The sequence below is a fragment of the Amphiprion ocellaris genome, chromosome 14 (genome assembly GCF_022539595.1).
Source record: "Amphiprion ocellaris isolate individual 3 ecotype Okinawa chromosome 14, ASM2253959v1, whole genome shotgun sequence".
NCBI lineage: Eukaryota > Metazoa > Chordata > Actinopteri > Pomacentridae > Amphiprion > Amphiprion ocellaris.
Window position 1 is genome coordinate 5,847,005 of NC_072779.1, and position 22,820 is coordinate 5,869,824.

At 39.7% G+C, this 22,820-nt stretch overlaps 1 protein-coding gene across 3 annotated transcripts in view; it reads left to right on the forward strand.

The window, feature by feature from the left end:
- The window catches only part of jakmip2 (janus kinase and microtubule interacting protein 2), a 45,685-nt gene extending 22,865 nt beyond the window's left edge, over window positions 1-22,820 (forward strand). For 2 of the 3 annotated variants that reach the window (XM_055017476.1, XM_055017477.1), the window contains exons 5-23: window positions 781-990; window positions 1,486-1,584; window positions 1,701-1,847; window positions 2,675-2,815; window positions 3,651-3,707; window positions 5,375-5,497; window positions 5,698-5,826; window positions 8,055-8,138; window positions 8,550-8,612; window positions 8,776-8,874; window positions 14,056-14,157; window positions 14,329-14,382; window positions 14,465-14,530; window positions 14,619-14,687; window positions 16,499-16,576; window positions 16,798-16,848; window positions 17,240-17,392; window positions 17,504-17,569; window positions 20,403-22,820. In XM_055017476.1, the coding sequence (XP_054873451.1) occupies window positions 781-990; window positions 1,486-1,584; window positions 1,701-1,847; window positions 2,675-2,815; window positions 3,651-3,707; window positions 5,375-5,497; window positions 5,698-5,826; window positions 8,055-8,138; window positions 8,550-8,612; window positions 8,776-8,874; window positions 14,056-14,157; window positions 14,329-14,382; window positions 14,465-14,530; window positions 14,619-14,687; window positions 16,499-16,576; window positions 16,798-16,848; window positions 17,240-17,392; window positions 17,504-17,569; window positions 20,403-20,642 (2,031 nt within the window). In that variant the 3' untranslated portion in view covers window positions 20,643-22,820. Of the gene's footprint in view, window positions 1-780; window positions 991-1,485; window positions 1,585-1,700; window positions 1,848-2,674; window positions 2,816-3,650; window positions 3,708-5,374; window positions 5,498-5,697; window positions 5,827-8,054; window positions 8,139-8,549; window positions 8,613-8,775; window positions 8,875-14,055; window positions 14,158-14,328; window positions 14,383-14,464; window positions 14,531-14,618; window positions 14,688-16,498; window positions 16,577-16,797; window positions 16,849-17,239; window positions 17,393-17,503; window positions 17,570-17,904; window positions 17,982-20,402 lie in introns of all 3 variants that reach the window. The other variant, XM_055017478.1, reaches the window with a different exon arrangement.

The window sequence follows — 22,820 nt, forward strand, 5'->3', positions numbered from 1 at the left end:
CAAACACACTTCACACTCACTGTCCGGACAACATAACACACACATAAACCACACAAACACAATAAACACGAGCACTAATAACACTGTTATACTACCATAAACCAAAATAATGACATTTAAAATCCCCAACACCCTGAACTCCCATGGTGCATTGCAGCACAACAGTTCGATCATAGTGACCGGCTCTGCCATCGTTACATTATTTTAGTAATTTTTGCGGTAAAATAAGCATTTTCTAGTTTAAAACAATGAAAACAATATAAAAATATATTTAAAAATAATAATTAAAACATATTAAAATAATATTTAATCAAAATAAAATGTGTAGCTGATTGGCTTCGTGACCGTAGCGTCTCTTCTGTCTCCCGTGTGCAGCAGCATTCAGCATCTTGCCTTGTCCATTTCACATCGATGTCATGCGCATAGTGTTGCTCTGCAGTGTGTGGGGAGGGTTTGTAAAGCCTTAAAATATATATAAATAATAAAATAAATACGGTCACTACTTCGTGGATTTTCATCTATTGCAGGGGGTCTGGAATGTAACCCCCGCGATAGACGAGGGACCACTGTATTTGATATATGACTCTAAAGTTTCACAGATATCATTTTGAATATCCAAAAATTTCAAGCATGACAGAGATGGTCAAGCAGAAGACCCCAGATAATTTGAATTGGAAAAACCCATCATGAATGACCTCAACTGAACACATTTGATTGTCAAAACAGCTTCATCCAACAAAAGCAGATGATTGCCCTTATTTTCCTTTCTTTCACTTACAGGTGGATGAGATCAAATCTAAAGACCGAACCATTTTTGCTCTGGAGAAGGAACTGGAGTCAACGTCCGGTTTCTTACAGAAGCTGCAGCTCCAGAAAGACGCCCTGGATGAGCAACTGTTTCTTGTCAAGGAGGCCGAGTGCGGCCTGGGCAGCCCGAAAAGAGAGATTCCAGGAAGAGCTGGAGACGGTGCAGAGCACTGTGGCAGCCCAGTGAGTGGAGCAAATAGCCAGGACAAGCTGCCTGTTGAGCTGCATTTTTACTTGGCTGTGGCCTCAGGATACAACTGTTTCTTTTCTACAGACAAGAACCACACACAAAGCTCAAAACTTTCCTGGATCAGAAGAGAGATGTTTAAGTCTTAGTGTGACCTTTTAATGATCCGTGAATAGCTCAGCGCAACAACATTAAGAGAAAATCAGCTGAATGTCACAGGTCCACTGTGTTGACGTAACAACTCGTGAGATTTTGACTGAAGGCAGACATAGCCGGACCAGTGTCTCCTCATCTGATTTAGTCTGGTTGTAATGTTAATGTGTGTTCCCTAATGGAATTACTGAAGCAAAGTATTATGATTTCCATTGCAAAACTGTGAAATTGGTATTAGAAAGTCATCATCCCCCCCCGGTGCTACCCTCTGGTAATTTAAGGTGTAATTCTCCACATCTTGCCTGTGGTTGAGTTTGTCAAATGATTGTTTGTTTCAGGACCTTCGGAGAAACCAGAGACGCTTAGCTGAGCTCAACTCCACCATACGCAAATTGGAAGACCGTAACTCGCTGCTGGTGGATGAGAGAAATGAATTGGTATGGCCTGATCATTTGATTCGAAATGAAAAAAAGTCAAATGAATTTGCTGTCGACCTTTCTCAGTCACCTTTTCATAGATTTACACCTGCCTTGTATTCTTTTCTCGCCACCAGCTGAAGCGAGTTAGAGAGTCAGAGAAACAGTGCAAGCCACTGTTGGACAAGAACAAACTGATGAGTAAGAGAAATGATGATTTGACCCAGACGATCCAGAAGCTGGAGGAGAAACTGAAGAGCCTGGCGAAGGAGAACCTTGAGATGGTCAGCAGAAAGTTTTATGTGCATCATTTAATATGTACAGGCTGACTTGCAGTCGGACGGGTCAATATGTAATTCAGAGACTTTTGAAGTCCATGGGATATATCTTGCATACACTTTTATTAAAAGTAAGAAAAACAAATGTTTTTCATGTTCATTATGATCATATCTTTACAAATTCCATAATTATTTATAATGGAAACAATCACTTATTAATAAAAAATTACTGGATATCACTAAAATGTCAACTAAAGAACCATCCAAATTTAATAACAACCACCTTCTAATTAGCTAAACAATAACAAAATGAGCTTATTCAAGAATTGTTTTGTGTTCTTTTTATTAAGTTGAGATAATCGTGACGCATGTCTTTTTTGACAATATATCAAATTTTAGATGGAAAATAACAAATTGTATCTGTGTCTGATAAATCACTTTCCACTAAGTTCCCCATTACAAAAACACCTTTCAAGGAAGTGTGTTAATTCCAGATCACATGACCTGCTCCACATGATGTCATTTCCTCCTGAAGAAAAGACTGGACAGACTCCAAGGCTTTCTGAGTTATTTAATATAAAGTAGTGTGCGAGTCAAGTGTGGATTTATGGCATGTCAACAGGTTTAATATCTTTCTAAATAACTTTCAATTTCAATTTTCTCAATTGTAAATATAATATTTAGAAGAATCTTGGTGTAAAAATGCCATGTGGTGTTTGGTTATAGATGACCATGTTGAAAACAGCAAAAATGTCAACTATGCTACTAAAAGTCCTACAATTATATACTGACGTTGTGATCTCAGATGATCTTTTTGTGTTGTGTATCTGCAGAAGGAGAGGATAAGCTCTCATCCGCCACTGAAGAAGCTGAAGTCTCTGAATGACCTGGACCAAGCCCATGATGACCAGGAAATAGCCTTTCTCAAGCTTCAAGTCCTGGAGCAGCAAAGCATGATTGATGAACTGACGAGAGTATGTTGAGTCAAAGGATGCATTTGTAGAGGTTTTTTTTAGATTTTCTCAGTGGTTTGCAAAGTAGGCCTTTGCTATGATGGGAGGTAATCATGTGAAAACTGAAGGATCTTGTTGCATCATTCTAAAAAATAGTAAAAGATACATACTATAGTGGAAGATAGATTTTTCTTTACGTTTTGTATTTGATAAATCCATCCAAAAGTGTAAGACGCCTGTATAAGATCGCCAGAATTGCAGCATTTATCAGAGCTAGAAGCTGAAATAAGAAAGAGAACCGTCAGCTTTTTCAGCTTTTCATGGTTCATGAAATACTCATCTAGTGCGCCATTCCATTGAAAATATAGCAAAATCTAAGCTAACTCGATTTAACTTAACCTAATTATCCAGGCCAGTTTCTTCAAAAATACAATTTTTATTACAAACATGACATTTGCACTGATCAGATTTTGTGAGATTTTAGCTGAATTTATTCACGTAGTCATGTTGTCAGTCATTTAGGTGCAGAACTTCATATTGTGCTGACAAGAACACAAACTTACATTTACTGAAAAGTATAATGATCAGTTGAACATAATAATACAGCATGACTGATACATCCGTTAAAGCAAAAATAATTGTCTATAATGACCGAAAGGCAGTATTTATGAATAGTGCACTGTTATCACATGTTTAACTTTATTAATGTTGTCACTGCAATGGTGATAATATAGTGAATTCCATCAGCCTTTGATCCCAAGTGTCCTCAGTGAGCAGTTTGTTGTTTAGCTGTTATGTTGTGGCTGTAACAGTAGTCTGTTTTATAAAATTCCTTTTCATTTGTCTGTTTTTCCAGGACCGAGAAAAGCTGCTAAGAAAGAAAAGGCATAAAAGAAGCTCACGGCCAATAAAGGTAGGAAGAATTGAATTGATTTATGGTTATTTATCTTAAAGTGCACATTGTTTAACGAAGAATAGAGTAAAAGAGAAGCTTTAGTTTATCATCGTTTATTTCATTCATTCAACAAAAACAAATACAACATAAATACATATACAACAAAAATATTTGAATGAAAGGGTGGCAGAAGGAAATAAAAAAAACTTATAAAGTCTGCCCCCTATCAACATAAAATCATTGACAAGTCATTGTCAAGTTACACTGTTGAACACAGCAAAACCATAAAGCAAGTTTTCTGCTACACAGCAGTGTCATATTTTTTTCAGTAATGAAGCTTTTAGGACTTATCTTAAAAATAAAAATGGACTTGGAAGTTTTAATTTTCTCATCTAGATTGTTCCACAGACTGACTCCTTGGATTGAGATAAATCTTTCCTTTGGTTTTGTTCTAAACTCTGATGTTGAAAAAACTTCAGTTCCTCTTAATTTGTATCTTCTTTCTCTCTTTTTGAATCTGTTTAGTAAGTTGTCTGGTAATATTTTTTGGTGAGTTTTATACATAGTTTTGAGGAGGTTATATTCTACCAATTCATTGAATTTGAATGTTTCTAATTGTATAAATATTGGATTTGTATGGGCCCTGTACCCACTTCCATTTACGACTCGAATGGCACGTTTCTGTAAAAGGAAAATTGGTTCAATGTTGGTTTTACAAGCACTTCCCCACACTTCAATAGAGTAGGTCAGATATAGAACAATCAATGAGTTATACAACAGAAACAAAGCACTCTTATTCAGAGATTCTTTGACGTTATGTAACACAGCTATAGTTTGGGATACCTTTGTTTTTACATGCTCTATGTGGGATTTCCGTGTCAGCTGTTCATGAATCATTACACCTAAAAACTTAATCTCATGCGTCCTTTCGATCGCTGATCCTTGTATAAACAATGTTACATCGATGTCTTTCCTTTTACAACTAAAAATCATAAATTTAGTCTTACTAATATTTAAAGATAGTCTGTTGGCATTTTCGTGAACACCCAAGACTGAAAACGTGGTCTTTCCTTTGTTTTGACACAGTAAGGACACGATGCGCTTACGAACATACACTTGTGAAGTACATGTGTAACTTGGCAGTCTTGGGTTTCCATTGACCCCTATCATGCTTAACTTTCTATAACTGAATCATTGAAACACTTGCATCTTTGTCACAAAAACACATTCATGCATTTTGATTTTTACATAAATTTATTGTAGGTCTTTTTGAAATATGACTAAATCTGCTGGGTAAAAAATTATACATACCGCAAAACTATTACATTTGCTTAAATGTCCCTCGACCATCTGTATCTCAACTAGGTGCTTTTGGGTGTATCTTTGGCAGCCCGCTTGACAGAATTAGTGCAGTTGAACTAAATTTGTTGGCTTTCTGGAACAGACTCGTTTCTTCATCACAGTCCACAGGTTCTTGAAGAGGTCAGGACTTTCGAGAGATCAATCTAAAACCTTAATTTTAGCCTGATTTAGCTAGTTCTTTACCACTTGTGATGTGTGTATGGGGTCATTGTCTTGTTGGAACACCCAACCTCAGCCAAGACCCAACCTTCTTCTTCTTCCTCAAGAATGTGAAGACAATCCTCCTTCTTCATTATTCATTTACTTTGTGTTTTTCTGTGCAGCGGCATATTGTGGTTGACACTTTCTTTGGGTACGATGAAGAGTCTATGGACTCTGAGACATCCTCAGTGGCTTCATTCCGAATGGACAGAACTCCTGCCACTCCTGATGAAGACCTGGATGAGGTAGGAACTTGTTTTCTTTTCACAAAGAGAGTTCAGAAGAATCACAGTGACTTCATTTATAGTAATATCAATATCTTCTAATTTGCTGTAACTCCTTGACTTCCAACATTATTATCAATTTCATACAATTGTATCAGAAGATGGATATTTTCCCTGTGAAATTGTAATCTTTCACTTCTAACACCTGTGTGTCAAACAAGGGTTTAGCAAATGAGGAATCAGAGCTTCGTTTCCGTCAGCTGACCAGGGAATATCAGGCCTTACAGCGAGCCTATGCCCTGCTGCAGGAACAGAAAGGAGGCATACTGGATGCTGAGATGGAAGCCAAGGTACATCCATTGTGATAAAAACCACTCGACTTTATCTGGTGCATGATTTTTTAATTTTTTAATTTTTTTGTTTTGTTTATTGGTTTTGTTTTTTTTGAAATGGCTGTCATAAGACTGTGGGAATTGAATTACACAAACTTTTATTAAATCAGTTTGATGCTAACACATGATTCTTCAAACTGTTTTATCGTGTTATACAAAAGTCATAAAATAGTGTTAAAATAGTATTAAAATAACTTTATTATCAGTTTAGCCACAACAATAGGGTTCAGAAAAAGCATTGATAGGCGAGCTAAGAACAGTTTGCTCCGAAGACGTGTGTTATGTTATTAACAACAGAAAGCTGGTCAAGCCAAACAGAAAGAAAAATGAGTAGTGCAAAGATGCAAAATGCACAATACAGAATTTCAAAAATAAATAAAAAAAATCTCCAATTAGACTGAAATAATATTTATTTCAAAGCACAAAATATGGACATTTATTAAGATATTTGTCATATTATAGCTTGGTATTTAAAATAATTAAACTCTAACAATTTTAAGCATTTTTAAAAATTTGTGGCAATGTTTAAATAACAATGTCTCTCAAAAGCCTCATGTTTTTATTGTTATTTGTCATCATGCCACTGACCCAGAACATTGATTATGCACTGCTGTTTTCTGTACCGTAGGTACTTTTGTCACAGTAGTACAGAACAACACATACAAAATACTTTATAATATGGCATAGTTGCTAACAAAATTGAAAATAATGTTCAAAGTGGTTCTCCACATATAATATTATTATAACTATCCCGTTCACCTTCGCCTTGTATATGTATATATTATTTGTACTATTTCACTTTGACTTATGCATTTATTTTGCTCATTTCTATCTATCTATCTATCTATCTATCTATCTATCTATCTATCTATCTATCTATCTATCTATCTATCTATCTATCTATCTATCTATCTATCTATCTATCTATCTATCTATCTATCATCTATCTATCTATCTATCTATCATCTATCTATTATCTATCTATCATCTATCTATCTATCTATCTATCTATCTATCTATCTATCTATCTATCTATCTATCTATCTATCTATCTATCTATCTATCTATCTATCATCTATCTATCTATCTATCTATCTATCTATCTATCTATCATCTATCTATCTATCTATCTATCATCTATCTATTATCTATCTATATGTGTGTGTATACATATATATGTATATATATATATATATATATATATATATATATATATATATATATATATATATATATATATATATATATATATATATACATATATACATATATATACATACACACATATTTATTGTGTGTTTTTATTCTTTTTTTTGTGTTTTTATTCTTTATTCTTATTGTTTTGGTTTGGAACAGGTACACAATGCATTTCACTGCACATTATACTATGTATAATTGTGTTTGTGATAAATAAAGGTCTTGAATCTTGAATATGATATAATATTATTTTCAATATGGGATGATAAGAAATAACAGGGAAAATATCAAGCTTTTATCTGTAATAGTTCCTGAGATATTTACATTCAATTTGATGCATATGAGCAAAAAATAGATCAGTATCTATAGTCATTTGGAGACTGTCTTGATTCATCTTAGATTGATTCTTTCATTTTAACAGGGTGAAACATCACTTTTCTGATCAGTACAAAATGGAAGACATCAGAGCGTGCTTCAGTCTATCCGCTGATGTAGTTTTTGATCAGTGTTTGCACATTGCATGCTGAATGTGCTTTGTGATAAGCCGACATACGTCACAGACCTCTTCCCTGAGGGACCCTATTGGCAAACCTGAGCTGTGACTCCATGGAAAGCCACACTCAGGTTAAGCCATTTGGGGTTTTTCACATTATCCGAAGCCCTCAAGTAAGATTCAATGTATTGTTTTAAATGGGAAACAAAATGAACGGTTTACCAGATGCCATCCTGACACGACAGAACAAAAGGGATGACTCCAACTCCTTGAGAGTGCACACACAGATGAAAGTCAAAGCTGCTGCAGTGTTGCATCATCACATGTCAATCTTATCTGACCCAGTTTGTAAGATGTATTGCCAGAGGTTAGTTGCAACTGAACTGTAAAAGGTTACGCACTGTTTCTGAACACCAGTGTATTGATGTGGAAAACAGAAAGAAAGATAGAGAAGCATTCCGGACATTAATGAATGTCTGTTTTGCTCATGTTTCAGGCTCAAGAGCAGCTCCAAGCAGACGTTCTCAGGTATAAAGCCAAAATAGAGGACCTGGAGAACGAACTAACCCTGAAGGGACAGGTAGGATGCATGAATGGAGGCACTTGGACGTACGCATGGTGGAATGGACCTATCAATGTAATGCAGTCCAGTAGTTCACACTATGAACTTGTATTATAGAGAGAGACTAAATATGATTTGATTTGAAAGTTTATTCACTGCTAAACAGATGAATGTCAGGTCTGATGTGAGTGGGCAATAACTGTATCCCATTAAAGTTAAAATATACAATAAATAGATGAAAAGAAAGCAAAACAAAGTAATGTTAGCTGCACCATTGTCTAGACAGCAACACCTTACTGTGCTCTCATCAGTGTAACTTGTTTTTGCCTTCCTGTGTGGCTTTGCTTAACAGGGAGTACAACAAAACAGATGTTTATTTTACCTAAATGTATTTGATTTAAAACAACAGCTGTCTTTCTCACCTATCAGGACTCCAAATGGGTTGAAGAGAAGCAGCTGTTCTTGCGAAGGAATCAGGAGTTATTAGAGAAGGTTGGTCTGAACTATGTTGTCTAAAAAATAACAGCTTCTGCTTTTTCTAATGATGTTGAGGCTCACATTGAACATTTAATGTCTGAATTCCAACTCTTACTCTATCTATAATTTAAATGTAATAATAAATATAAATGACAACAGCATCTATCTGATTGCACAGGTGGAAAAATTGGAGTCTGACAGCAGTCGGCTGCAGCAAGAGCTTCAAGACTCCAGAGACCAAAACGAACTGTTAGAGTTTAGGATACTGGAGCTGGAGGTGAGTGATGAAGAGTTTTCTAGCTAGTCTTTGGTACACTATCATGATAAAGGTTCCCCAAGGGCAGCCTAAAGCTGCTATGCTAAGTTCAAAACACTTTCAAACTTTGAAGTTTTGTGAGGCAAACCCAGAACTGTCAGGTCAAACAAAGGTTTTTGAGCCATGCATTTGCTTGACCGAGTTCCACAAACACATTTTATTATCTCATGTACTATTCACATGGGATTAGTATTACCTGGGGATCTCTGGTAATTTGTGTATTCCCCCCCCCCAATCTGTGTTTCTTGGAGCACATTCGCACAGGATAAGCGAATGCACAACCTCCATATTTTACTTGAATTTACTGAAATTACAGCCCATATATGATGTTAAATCTGTGCAGCTCGCAACATCTGGTGGTGTTGTTGGTATGTAGTCGTCATGGCAACAGTAAATACGTCAAAGCAGCAATGGTGATTTGAGAACAGCGGCCAGCGCTGTCGGGATAACAGGCCATCAGGGTGTTTGTATTAAGCCTGCTGAAAGATGGGCCTAGAAAAATGTTTCTGACCGCATGCTGCTATGCATGTCATCCATCTCAATATCCTCACAAATTTCTCTCTTCTTGTCGATTTGATTTTGCCGTTTCTGCCAATGGTCCATAGGCCTGTTGTGTATAGACCTACTCCTACATTGGCTCCTAAAATGCTGTCAATAATTTCCATTGCAGCCTCCATAATTCAACCAGGAAAGAAGTAGAAAAAGGCGCACGATAAAAAAAACCAATTAAAATACCCCACAATCACAGAAATGCAGATATGCACGGGACTAGTATTATCACAGGACGTTGATGTTTAGTGAAATATGGTCGGTCATTTGCGGTCGAATTTCTACGTTACAAATTACAGACATGGCGCATTCACACTGGATTAAGATCACAGACATCCTCTGCAATTATTACAGATCACCATTGGTCCCATGGTAATACTAATCCCATGCGAATAGGGCTTTCCACATCCTGATATCACTAGTTCCATAGAAAATCAGTTCTTGCACACTCTTTCATTGAAAAAACAGCTTAACTCGTGTCTATGATCTCGTCACCTGATTTCCTGGAGGTCAGTCCTTCAGAAGTTTTTCCGCTTTGTTAGAGACAAATGCTGAGAGTTGATTTTTACGGTTATAGGAAGCAAAATGCAGTGAAGGTAAAGAAGCAATGCAATAAAGCTCCTTATTTACACCTTCAGCAATAAATTCTTACTTCAACTGATAGATGAAGAGAAGAATCACGGTTTAAAAGGGTAAATGTCCCATGCTGTGGAATGACTGAACATGCTGCAGCCACATACCAAGCACTCCACAGCACCGTTATCTACTACTAATGTTTAAATCACCTGTGAAGTTCATCTGTCAGACAGGCCAAAAACTAGCTGACTGTGGTGTTTGTATTGTGGCTCTGCTGCAGTGCAGATACTGCCGGCAGCTCATGAGGACCAAAACTGCCACCTAGTGAGCACAGGGGATATTATTCAACCTGATCAGCAAAGTGCTTGTCACATTTCACAACATCGCAGTGATGTACCCTAAATTTAAACGAAAGGTATATCTTTTACCATCACATTTCTGCAACAAAATCTTTGATGCCCCTCCTGGTCCGTCAGAATTTTGCACTAAGCAGCTTGGAAGTGGGCAAACTTTGTCTGGTAGAAAATTTGTTTACACAGTCAAGGGAGGAAAGAGTCTGCATAGGGAGGAGGTCGAGGCGGATGAATGGGTCAAACACAGAAGTGCGAAACTTAAAGTCAGTACTGACTTAAAGTTTTCTATCCCAGTAAAGTTACTTCAAAACTAAAAGTCATAGTTTTAAAGTAGTCCCTTTCACAACATTAAGCGTCATAAAGCCTTTCGAGACCTGAAGGAAAACTTGTCCCATGTTTCTGTTGTCTTTTTCCCTAAAATTGCAAATCTATGAAATCACAACAACGTGACTGCTCAGTTGCCATGATGATGTTGCAGCAGCATTAAACAAGCTGTTGAAAGAGCAGCACCAACATGGCATCATGTGTATTCACAAGCTGAAGGTCAAACAAGGCCGAGAATGTCACTGACTGAAACTCACATGCAGAACACACAGTGGACAATTGATGCATATAAAAATTAATGTTGAATTAAATTACCTATGCTTTAATGAAATTCTGTGTTCTCTAGTTTAACTGCAAACAACTGCTTGAGTATAAAATGGGAAAACAAATCGCTAATCAGAATCAGAATCAGAATCAGAATGAGTTTTATTGCCATTGTTCATGAGGTTCACAAACGAGGAATTTGACTCGGTGCAATGCTGCTACATTAAACATTTAACAAATAGTAGAGATAAAAATAAAGATAAAAATAAAGATAAAGATAAAGTAAATACTATAATAAAAGCTAACATCTACTATAATAAAAACTAACAACTAAGTACACTGTACAACAAAAAAGTGACTAAGTGAATAAAGTGACCAGTAGCAGCAGGTGGTGGGGGCCACCACGTAGTGCAAATATTGTAGTGCAAAAAACAGTGGTAATTGTTGATGAGTCGGTGCTGAGCTGCTGAACATAGGCACGTGTGTGTGACGTAGAGTCATCTAGTGTTCATCAGTCTGATGGCAGAGGGGAAGAAGCTGTTCATGTAGCGGGAGGTTCTGGTCCGGATGGACCTTAGTCTCCTGCCTGAGGGGAGGGGGGTGAACAGTCTGTGTCCAGGGTGAGAGGGGTCGGCAATGATCCGACCTGCACGCCTCCGGGTCCTCGAGACGTACAGATCCTGCATAGATGGAAGTCTGCAGCCGATCACCTTCTCAGCAGTGCGCACAATGCGCTGCAGTCTGAATCTGTCCCTGATGGTGGCTCCAGCGTACCACACAGTGATGGAGGAGGTGAGGATGGACTCGATGATGGCCGTGTAGAACTGCACCAACATCTTGGTGGGCAGCTTGAGTTTCCTCAGCTGCCGCAGGAAGAACATCCTCTGCTGGGCCTTCTTGAGGAGGGAACTGATGGTCAGCTCCCACTTGAGGTCCCGGGTGATGGTGGTGCCCAGGAAGCGGAAGGAGTCCACGGTGGAGATGGGAGAGTCAGTGAGGGTGAGGGGGGGTGGTGGGGCTGTGACTTTCCTAAAGTCCACGATCATCTCCACTGTCTTCTGGGCGTTCAGGTCCAGGTTGTTGTGGCTGCACCAGGACACCAGCCGGGCCACCTCCCTCCTGTAGAAGGACTCATCACCGTCTGAGATGAGCCCGATGAGGGTGGTGTCATCTGCGAACTTCAGCAGCTTCACAGACTGGTGGCTGGAGGTGCAGCAGTTGGTGTACAGGGAGAAGAGCAGGGGGGAAAGTACACAGCCCTGGGGGGAACCGATGCTGATGCTCACCGAGTCCGAGACAGTCTTCCCCAGCCGCACGTGTTGCCTACGGTCCGTCAGGAAGTCGATGATCCACCTGCAGAGGGAGTCGGGCACGTTGAGCTGGGACAGCTTGTCCTGGAGCAGAGCAGGGCGGATGGTGTTGAAAGCAGAGCTGAAGTCCACAAACAGGATCCTGGCGTAGGTTCCTGGGGAGTCCAGATGCTGCAGGATGGAGTGGAGGGCCAGGTTGACTGCGTCGTCCACAGACCTGTTGGCTCTGTAGGCGAACTGCAGTGGGTCCAGGAGAGGGGTGGTGATGGTCTTGAGGTGGGACAGGACCAGGCGCTCAAAGGACTTCATGACTACAGAGGTGAGCGCCACAGGTCTGTAGTCGTTGAGTCCTGTGATCCGTGGCTTCTTGGGGACGGGGACAATGGTAGAAGATTTGAAGCAGGCCGGCACGTGGCATGACGCCAGAGAGGTGTTAAAAATGTCCGTGAAGACAGGAGCCAGCTCCTCCGCGCAGTGTCTCAGAGTGGAGGGAGAAACACCATCAGGACCTGGGGCCTTGCGCGGGTTCAGTCTGCTGAATTGTCTGTGCACATCCTGCTTACAGAGGGAAAAGGCATGGGGGGATGTGGGGGGGACTGCCTTTGATGAAGTGACAGTGGCAGCAGTGGAGGTGCTGGGGGGAGGGGAGGTGCTGGGCACAGCTGACGAGGTGTCAAAGCGGGCGTAGTGCTGGGACAGTTTCTGACAAAGGGCTTTGTCGTCCTGTCCTTTAGGAGCCTGAGGCCGGTAGTTGGTGATCTGCCTCAGTCCTCTCCACACAGAAGCAGAGTCATTAGCAGTGAACTGCTGCTGGAGTCTCTCTGAATACACAGTCTTAGCTCTCCTCAGCTCCCTGCTAAAACGGTATTTAGCCTCCTTGTAGCAGTCTCTGTCTCCGCTCCTGAACGCTGCTTCTTTCTCCTTCCTAATCTGTCTGAGTCTGGGTGTGAACCACGGCTTGTCATTGGCATAACTCACCCTGGTGCGCGTTGGCAGAATGCGCTCCTCACAAAAGTGGATGTATGAGGTCACAGTGTCCGTGTACTCGTCCAGATTGACTGTGGCTCCTTTAAACACGTCCCAGTCAGTTGTCTCCAAGCATGTGCGCAGCTCCTCCACAGCCTCACCAGTCCACTTCTTTGCTTTGCTCACAACAGGCTTTGTGAGCTTCAGTCTCTGTGTGTAAGTGGGGATGAGGTGGACCATCACGTGGTCTGACAGTCCCAGTGCAGCGCGGGGAATCGCGCGAAAAGCGTCCTTCACTGTAGTGTAACAGTGATCCAGCGTGTTCTCCTCTCTGGTGGGGCATTTAATAAACTGTTTATACTTGGGTAGTTCGTGGCTCAGGTTCGCCTGGTTAAAGTCGCCAAGTACAATAACCAGGGAGTCCGGAAGGGCCCCCTCCACTTGTTGAATCTGATCCGCCAGAGCGCGTTGAGCCTCACGCACGTCTGCCTGTGGCGGGATGTAAACTGCGGCCAGAACAAAGGAGGAAAACTCTCGTGGGGAGTAAAAGGGCTTGCAGTGAATGAAGAGATATTCCAGATAATATATTCCGCTAATTAAAAATCCATACTTTTTTCTACCCAAGCATCATTTATTTGGCTCTGAAAATGACAGATGCTGTTATTTCTCAGACAGTCGCACCAATAAAATTAAAAATACTGTTTCATACCGGTCCTAATGGACTCAAAAGAGACTCATGATCAGAGTTAAAGGTGCAGCATGTGCTCTGAATGATAAAATGTGATTTTCTGTTGTTGCAGGAGCGCGAAAGGAGGTCGCCTCCTTTCAACCATCTGAGGATGCATCCCTTCTCAGAGGGAGTCAGTGCTCTGCAGATCTACTGTATGAAGGAAGGGGTCAAGGTGAAGAAGAACTTCTCTACTTTATAATATAAAAACTGAAGTAGAGGAGGATTCCTGCTCTTCTTACACTATTCTTATGAGCACAACAAACTGACAGAAGTAAAAAGTTGAACTTAAAGTCTGTTTATATTTGCTTTCTACTGATAGGATTTATTTTTATTTTCTTCACAGGACGTGTGCATACCAGATCTCATCAAACTGCTAGATATCCTCGGAGACAACGGGGTAATTCATACAGAACTTGGCATTTCATCATCTTGACGCTAAAACAGGCACATTATTAATGTTTCGTTTTCCTTTCGTGCAGAACTTAAGGAACGAGGAGCAAGTGGCTATAATTCAGGCCAGCACTGTTTTGTCACTTGCAGAAAAGGTAAGACTGGACACTATGTTAGGATTCTTTTGACAGTAGAACATTTTGTGCTGCATGGACTCACGTTTTGCTTCCCATTGTTCTCTAGTGGATTCAACAGATTGAAGGGACAGAAGCAGCGCTGCACCAGAAGATGATGGACCTGGAGATAGAGATGGTGGGTTGCAATAATCCTGTGCAGGGAAATTACATTGTGACTTTATTTTGATTTGCGATATGACTTACAGGCATAAAGCAGACAAATAGTGACTTTTTGCCTTATAAAGGTCAATCACAGAAATGTTGCACTGATACATTTATCATTCCAACTTAGACAGTGTGCGAAGAGTTCCCTTGGGTTTACATTATGGCTGATAGGATAAACAAATACACTACTCAAAGGATTTCTCAAAAAATTCTGACAAAAAGCTGTGTAACTGGAGATATAGTCTTCAACTTTTTCACCAAAAGTGTCTCTTCAGCCAATATTCAAAGCAACAGAAATGCTTTTTTTCTGCCTGTGTGTCTTAAACAGGGTGGCATTAGATGTAACTTAGTGGAACTTGGGAATCAGTTTGCAACTGGCCTCACTAAATTTTCCTGATTAATTGCCACTGACAGTAATTTGCAGCTGCAAAAATCACATCATACACCACTGTATGTATTTATATTGCAGATCTAAAACATTATTACTCTGCCAAGGAGGCGGCGCATTGGTGGAGTTATGTGACAATCAGCGTAGGTTTGTCTGTCTGTTCGCAACATTACTCAAAAACGGACTGACAGATTTGGATGAAATTTTCAGGGAAGGTCAGAAATGACACAAGGACCAAGTGATTAGATTTTGGCAGTGATGCGGCTTATAGTCTGGATCCACGGATTTGTTAAAGATTTCTGTATCATTGTGAGATAGCGACACAGCGTCACTGTAACCATGACAACAAGTGAACACTATGTCAGCTACCTGATTGCGATCCTACTACAAATCACCTGTTGTGGACCTATCAGGACTTATGCTACGTGTCCACTAGATGTGTTTTTCCTGCATGTAAATGTGCCGCATCTGAAAATCTCCCGTTGGTGGGCGTGTATTTGAGACCAGTAGCTGCTGTTCAACTCCTGCCGACCTTCTTCTCCAACTATCCTGCCCCTGATTGGACAAATGCATCGACTCAGGAGCTGTCTGCTCCTGGATTTCAAGCCGGACCAACATGGCAGCTCGGTCACAAACTTTCTCTTTTATTATGAAAACAGTTCAGCGACAAGTATTTCTGAAAGCATCTGAGATGAGAAATAAGCTGTGCAGTAGCTGAATCTGTCCTCGTTTTAGTTCACCGACGGCTAGTTTAGACGTTTCTAGTTTCGTGATGCGTTGGACCTCTGCACGCCGTATCGAATTTGCATAAAGTAGAAGTAGAGTTCATATTATGCAAATGAGCTGCGGCCTGCTCCAGGAAGACCCACCAGATTGCAGCTTGAGACGCACTGCAACCAGACCAGCATGCAACGCAGTGCGTTTCACGTACTTTTATCCATCGGAAAGGATAAAAGGAACCATTGATTAAATTGTGGGGGTGTTTCCGAGTCCCATCATTTCACGCCGTCCAGTACATATTTAGGTCATGTGATTTGGTATCCGTACATAACGTACACATGCATATCACATGCCTGTGCTCAGCACAACGTCATTTTGTTTGTGAGTACATCTATATTAAATGGCCTCATTCTATGGAACCGTGATTTCTGCCACAAGTTTTTTCAAGATTTCCGCCGTTGGAAATGATACAACAACTGAGCAGCCTTGGGGGAGTGCTGTACTCTCCCAGTGCTTTTCTTGCATAGTAATATATCCTTTGCCTAATTATTTATTCACAGTAATTCCACACCCTGTAGATTTTAACATGCTTAGATGCATGCACTGGTGTAAACTGCATGTCAAACAAAACTTTACTCCATAATCATTGTCCCTGACCTGCTCACTGTGCACAGGAGATGTTCTGTAAACAGAAAGGATACCTAGAAGAAGAGCTGGACTACAGAAAACAGGCCCTTGACCAGGCTTACATGGTACGTGTGTGTCTGTGTGTCATGTATACATACGGTTGATCATTAACTGTATTTTTCATTTTAAGGTATGGTTTAAGTATTAGGGTTAAAATGATGAAAATGTGAGGTAAAGGTCGGGGCTTAGGCATTAGGTAGTTTAATGGTAAGTCAATGCAACGTCCCCACAAGTATTGTAGTATACATTTATGTTTGTCTATATGCTGGTTTTCTCCTCTCAACAGCAAATCCAGGAGTTGGAAGCAACCCTGTACAACGCCCTGCAGCAGGACAAGGTCTTTGATTTCACTGTTTACTCCATTACAGTACAGCCTTATTGTACGGAAGACTAAATTTGACCAAAACAAATCAGTTATTGCGCTGTAATTCGATATTTATCAGCTGTGTCATCTGAAATGAAGAGGAATTTAGAAAATGTCAAGAACTGCGTCACTAAAAACGGTAATTCATTCTAAAGGCATGATCATGCAGCTGCCACTAATGCGGAACGTCGAAGCTGTCTGCATGGACTTCAAATGATAAATTTATGCACTTTCTTGCAAATGTTAGGTCAGTTTTAACCTTTCTCTGAATCTTGTGAAAAGAAGACTTTACATGAGAACAGTAAAGGTATAACCAGGTTTTGGATCCATTGTTCTTCAGCATATGTGTCCATCCATCTTCCAGGTGATAAAGTACGGTGAACCTCTGGATGAGCTTCAGAGGGACGAGCTTCGGACAGCGGTGGAGAAGCTGAGGAGGCAGATGCTGAGGAAGAGTCGAGAGTACGACTGCCAGATCCTCCAGGAGAGGATGGAGTTGCTGCACCAGGCCCACCAGGTCTGCCGACGTCTGACTGATGGGGTTATAATGCAGTAGAGCTTTGAGCGGAAATAAGAAAAATACCGGTAGTGACACTGAACTTTTTTTTCCTCTTTGCGATAATTACAGAGAATTCGTGACCTCGAAGACAAGACGGAAATCCAGAGGAGGCAGATTAAAGACCTGGAGGAAAAGGTAGGAGGTGTTTGATGCAGCAGCTCAAAACAGAAAATCCACAAATGCAACCGAGTTCATAAGTTCTAAGATCTTAGCTTACAGACAGTCACAGTTTAGGTAATGTTCATCGACCTGAATTGAATTTGGAGTGTTTTGGTTAAAAAGATCAACAGTATCACAACAATTACATGAGCAATATTAAGGAACATGGTTTCATAATTCTGAATGTCCACGTTTCCCTGTACAGTGAACCTTCTGTTTCTGTCTCTGCTGTTACTAACAAATCTCAAGTGTTCCTCTAATTCTCTCACTTTCTTTGTCCCTCCTTCATCTTTCTTTCTCTCTTTCTGCAGTTTCTGTTTCTATTCTTGTTCTTTTCTCTTGCCTTTATCCTTTGGCCTTGAAGTCTTTGGCGTGTCCTGTAGCAGAGGTGAGTCCCTGTAGGCTTTGAAAGTTCAAACCACCACCATCTGTCTTCTGGACCTCAGTCAAATACTCACCTTGTAAAGCAGAACCCGAACGAGTGTTTTGGTTTTGACCTGGAATAATCAGACAACGGAGCCGGAATTGGCCTCAGTCAAGATGCATTTCTGTAGCACCTCTTGATATTGGCAGAAATAAAACAACAAAATACAAGCATAAAAATAACTTATTTTTATTATTATTTTTTTTTTAAATATGTAAATGTGTTTTTAATCATTCTATGGCTTTAATGAAAGCAGGAAAATGAAGAAAAAATGTGAAAAACAGCAAAAATGTCAACTATGATTCCTGCCAACAATATTACAAAAAGTCTTGCAGTTATATATTGACCCACATATTTTACAATCAACTCGACAAGTCCTGCTGTAACACTTTATGTTGCAATAGTCCTTTTGGCTTGTTCTTAAGTCTCACAACATTTAATCTGTAGTCTTTTAAGAAAGGAAACTACAGACTTCAAACTAGACCTGACTTTACAATGTAAACTGTGTTTATTTCCTGCAATGACCACTGGGTGGCTCCATGCCATCCTGAAGTAAAAATGATTTGACCTTGGTCTGTTCCTTCTTCCATCTTACCTTCACTTACAAATATTCAGCTTATACCTTTTCTTCCTCTTTACACTCTGAGCATCTTCCCATTCATGTATTTCCATTAAAATTCCTGTATTGTCCATGAGTTTATCATTTTTACTTACTTTCTAGGTAACAGATTTCTCAGATGGTGCACAGTACCATCATCATTGCCATTTTTCCTCTCTTACGCATTTGCTCATTGTTGGTTTTAACCTATGTTCCACATGGTTTATAAGTGATGCAAGCAATCTAAATCTGTTGTAAATAGTTTTACAGTTTGTTTTTTGTAGTGATACTTGTGTTTAGAAGTGTTTCAGCCACTTGAGGGCAGCACAACAACTGACATTTTTAATCACATGAAGTTATTTTTGGATTATACAGTAGCAAGATAGCAGCTATAGATCAACAGTCAAGTTTCTCGCCAACGTTTTGGAAATAGTGCTGTGACTTTTATTACCTTAAGTAATAAAACAAACACATCACTGAGACATTGGTGAAATTAATCCTTAGCAATGAGGAGAGACCAGAGATCTGTCTAGTGCCATTCTCTCCTACAGAAGTGCAAAATTGACAGCACACACTCTTTTCCCGTTGACTCTTTCTCAGTAGTTTTTAAGTTTAAACTATATAAATACAATCAAGTCTTCCATTCTTTGAACAGAAAGCTGCTTCTTGTCATTGCATCTTCATACCTGAAGAGCACTCAAGTTACTATTTATGATACTTTTTGTGCAGCAGACACATCCAGTTTAATCTGGAATCTTGTAAGCATTATGTTTTCACTGAAATAGATAAACACTGAAGCAATTAATTAGGTACAGCTGATAAACATATAATTATGATGACCTAGAAGTACACAACTGAATTTACTTTCACACTACCTGATACAAGTCTGGTATTTCCTCCCCTTTTTGCTCTAGTTTGGACTCCTCCAGCTCCCGAGAAAAAATATTTTGCAATTTGCCTTCTCCAGTCGTGTCATCAGCTGGTTATTAACTTTGTCTGCTCAGCTGTTTGGTTCTGGACCAGCAGAGAGGGTTTATGTATTTTATAGCATGTTTAGAGGATTGTTTTCACAAAAAAAAAATGGCTGGAAATGATGCACAGCCCTGAGAATGAACTGAAACAGTAAAGTTCAGGGCTGTGCAGCTCAAAATTATGTAAAATTTGATATATTGCCAAAAAAGAAATATCCATCATGATTATCTCAACTTAATAAAAAGAACACAATGGAAACAAATTTTGAATCAGCTCATTTTTAAAAATTGTTTAGCTAATTAGAAGGTGGTTGTTATTAAATTCAGACGGTTATTGACTTTTTAGTGATATCCAGTCATTTTTAATAAATAAATGATTAACAAATAATTCTGGAATTTGTGAAGACATGATCATAATGAACATAAAAACAATATTTTTTTCTACTTTTAGTATGCAGTATATATCTCATGGACTTCAAAAGTCCCTCAATTATATATTGACCCTTAAAATACTCTACTAATGAGATCAAAGTCGAACAAGGATTCATGAAAAAGCATCAGTCTTGTCATATTGATTTCTATTTATTTTTATTAATTTATTTTATCCTGTTTTAACTGCCACATACCTGCCTCTACTGTTGTACAGTTGTCACTAGTGTTCCATGTCCAGCTTTTCTCCATGCCTTGCCTTGTTTTGTTTTTTTGGAAATTTGAATTTGGAATATACTAAAATGTGCTGCATGCTGTGTGTTAAGTTTTCTCTGTCAAACAGTCCTGCCATTCTCTGACTCCTGCCTCTTTCTCTCTTTCTCTCAGGTGGTGTGTCAGCTTGGAGATCTTGTTTGTGACTGCAGTGTTATTTATTTTCTGGACAAGCGTGAACCAGTGTGCGCAGCAGTGGCTGCTACTGTCATAACATCAGTGACTGCTGTCAGTACGGTGGTGGATGTGTCGTGCGTTGGCCTGTTCACACTTCAGATGTTATTATTTTTTGGTTTTTATTTTTATTTTTTAAAAAATGGGGGTGTGGGATTCTCAGGATGCTGCCCAGGATGATGTTTTTTGAGCAGTGCTGGATGTTAAATAAGTTCTGCAACAGACTGCAAGAAAGGCACACAATTAGGAAGACACAAAGCAGATGCAAACACACACATATATATATATATATATATACCTACATACATAGTTTACAAACACGCATGCATATACAGATGCATGCAGATGCAAACACACACGTACACACACATGCTTTGACAAATCCAAACCAAAGCCTGGGAAATGTTCTCTCTGCCATGCAGGGTAATGATATGTCATTCGCCACCATTTAACTGCAGTGGGGATATAAACAGACAGAAAACTCACAGACAACGAGGAAAACAAACCGCCAGACCGCCGCCTCTCTTCTTTTTCTCTTCTTTCCTTCTCATCCTAACCTGAAAGGACGCTCTTGACGACCACTCGGTGAACAGAAGCGAGCCAACTCAGGGCCCACGAGTGCGGAGGCCGATTGAACAGTGTTGGTCTCAGGTCAGAATCTAATAAGGAACACTCCGGACGTGGTGTCTCACCCGGCTGGCCTGCCATCGCTGTTCCCAGAATGGTGCTTACACAGACTGTCCAGAGGTTTTATCTGGGAAAAGGACAGAAAAACACTGCAGAAACTGGTGTGTATGGACACTAAGCGGGGATACAGGACACTCAGGTTGTCTTCACTGGACACAGAAAACAGACTCGAGTGAAGGGAGATTAAAAAAAAAAGAGAAGGATTTCGGGGGAGTAAATGACATTAACTGATCCAGCTCCACAGGAAAACCTACAGATTGTCAAACTGCTTCTTAATTTTTCTCAAAAGCCAGCAGACTGTAAGAGCTTTACTTTCTGGTTCTTGTTTTTTTTCTCCTCTCTTTTCTTTTTTACAGCTCCACCCACTCTGATACTGTGTCCCAAGATTTCCACTGAGAAAGCATCTCTATTCTGTACTGTAATATATACATTGTTGATATGTACATGTGTCTGAATTATTTCCCGTGGTCTAAGTTTTTATTTTTCATTTCTGTGAATAGTGGCACTTTTATTTTACTCTCTGAAGCAGCTTGAACAGTTGATGTACTCAGCAGTTTATAAAACGACTTTAAAAAAGGGGGTATAAATTGCTCTGTTTAATTGTGGTGACGGCTGCAAAGATCGATTTTATTTCCTTGGAAATTATAACAGAAAAATTGTTGGAATATGAATGTGGAATAACGGAATACTCGCCTCCTCCTTTTTTATTTTCTTTTTCCACCCTCTATCGCATACAGTATACCGGATATTATTATTCTACTGCCTAAAAATGTGTTGCTCCGGTTGACCAGCAGGGGGTGCTGGTTTTTACCTGAGCAACTTTCAATTTGCCCTTTAAGGTTACATGACCTTTTTGTCAAACTTGTAAATATTGTCAGATTGCAAAGTATCTTTATCGACTCTGGTTCAAATTTCTGGTTCAAATTTCGATTACGTCGTTTTTCCTTTCTTTTCTTTCATATGAGTGAAAATGTGGATAAAGAAACACCAAGACATCGCTCATTCCCCTCCAGGTTCTCTCTCTAGCCCTGTTTTTTACTAACCGAGACATCTTTGATACTAACAACCCTCTTTTACTAAACACCACCGGCCATTTAGGTGTCCCCGAAAACGAAACCAGAGAAAGTGAACGCAGCGCTACACCTGCTCCGCTTCTCATCCAGTCCCCTGAAATATTTACCACTCGACTGTGCTTGTTCCCTTTGTACCCAGAGCTAGTGTATCTGCCATCGTATCACCCCCCCGTGGCTCCATTCACAGGCCGAGGGTAGCTTCGTTATGGGATGTCATTGCATAGCTGAGAGTAACCACAGCCCGCTCCATTCACTTCAACTTTCCAAGGGGAATGACTGAGACTATACTTGTGCAAACTCAGCTAACTAGCAGTTGCCTTAAATGCACTTTTCCCCCATCTTTCTGCTTGTATGTTCCTTTTTAACGATTATTTTTTCAGTATGTTACAAATATACATTGCATTCCATGCAATGTATATAAATATATCTATATCTATATCTATATATTTTGTTTTTATTTCACAGAAAAGTTTTTTAATCTTTCTCCCGTCTGTCTTCCAACAAGACTATAATCCCTCCTCCTAATTTAGATTATTTAATAAACAGTAGAAAAAAAAGGAGTAATGCTGTAAAAAATAAAGAGAGTCATGGCCTTTGA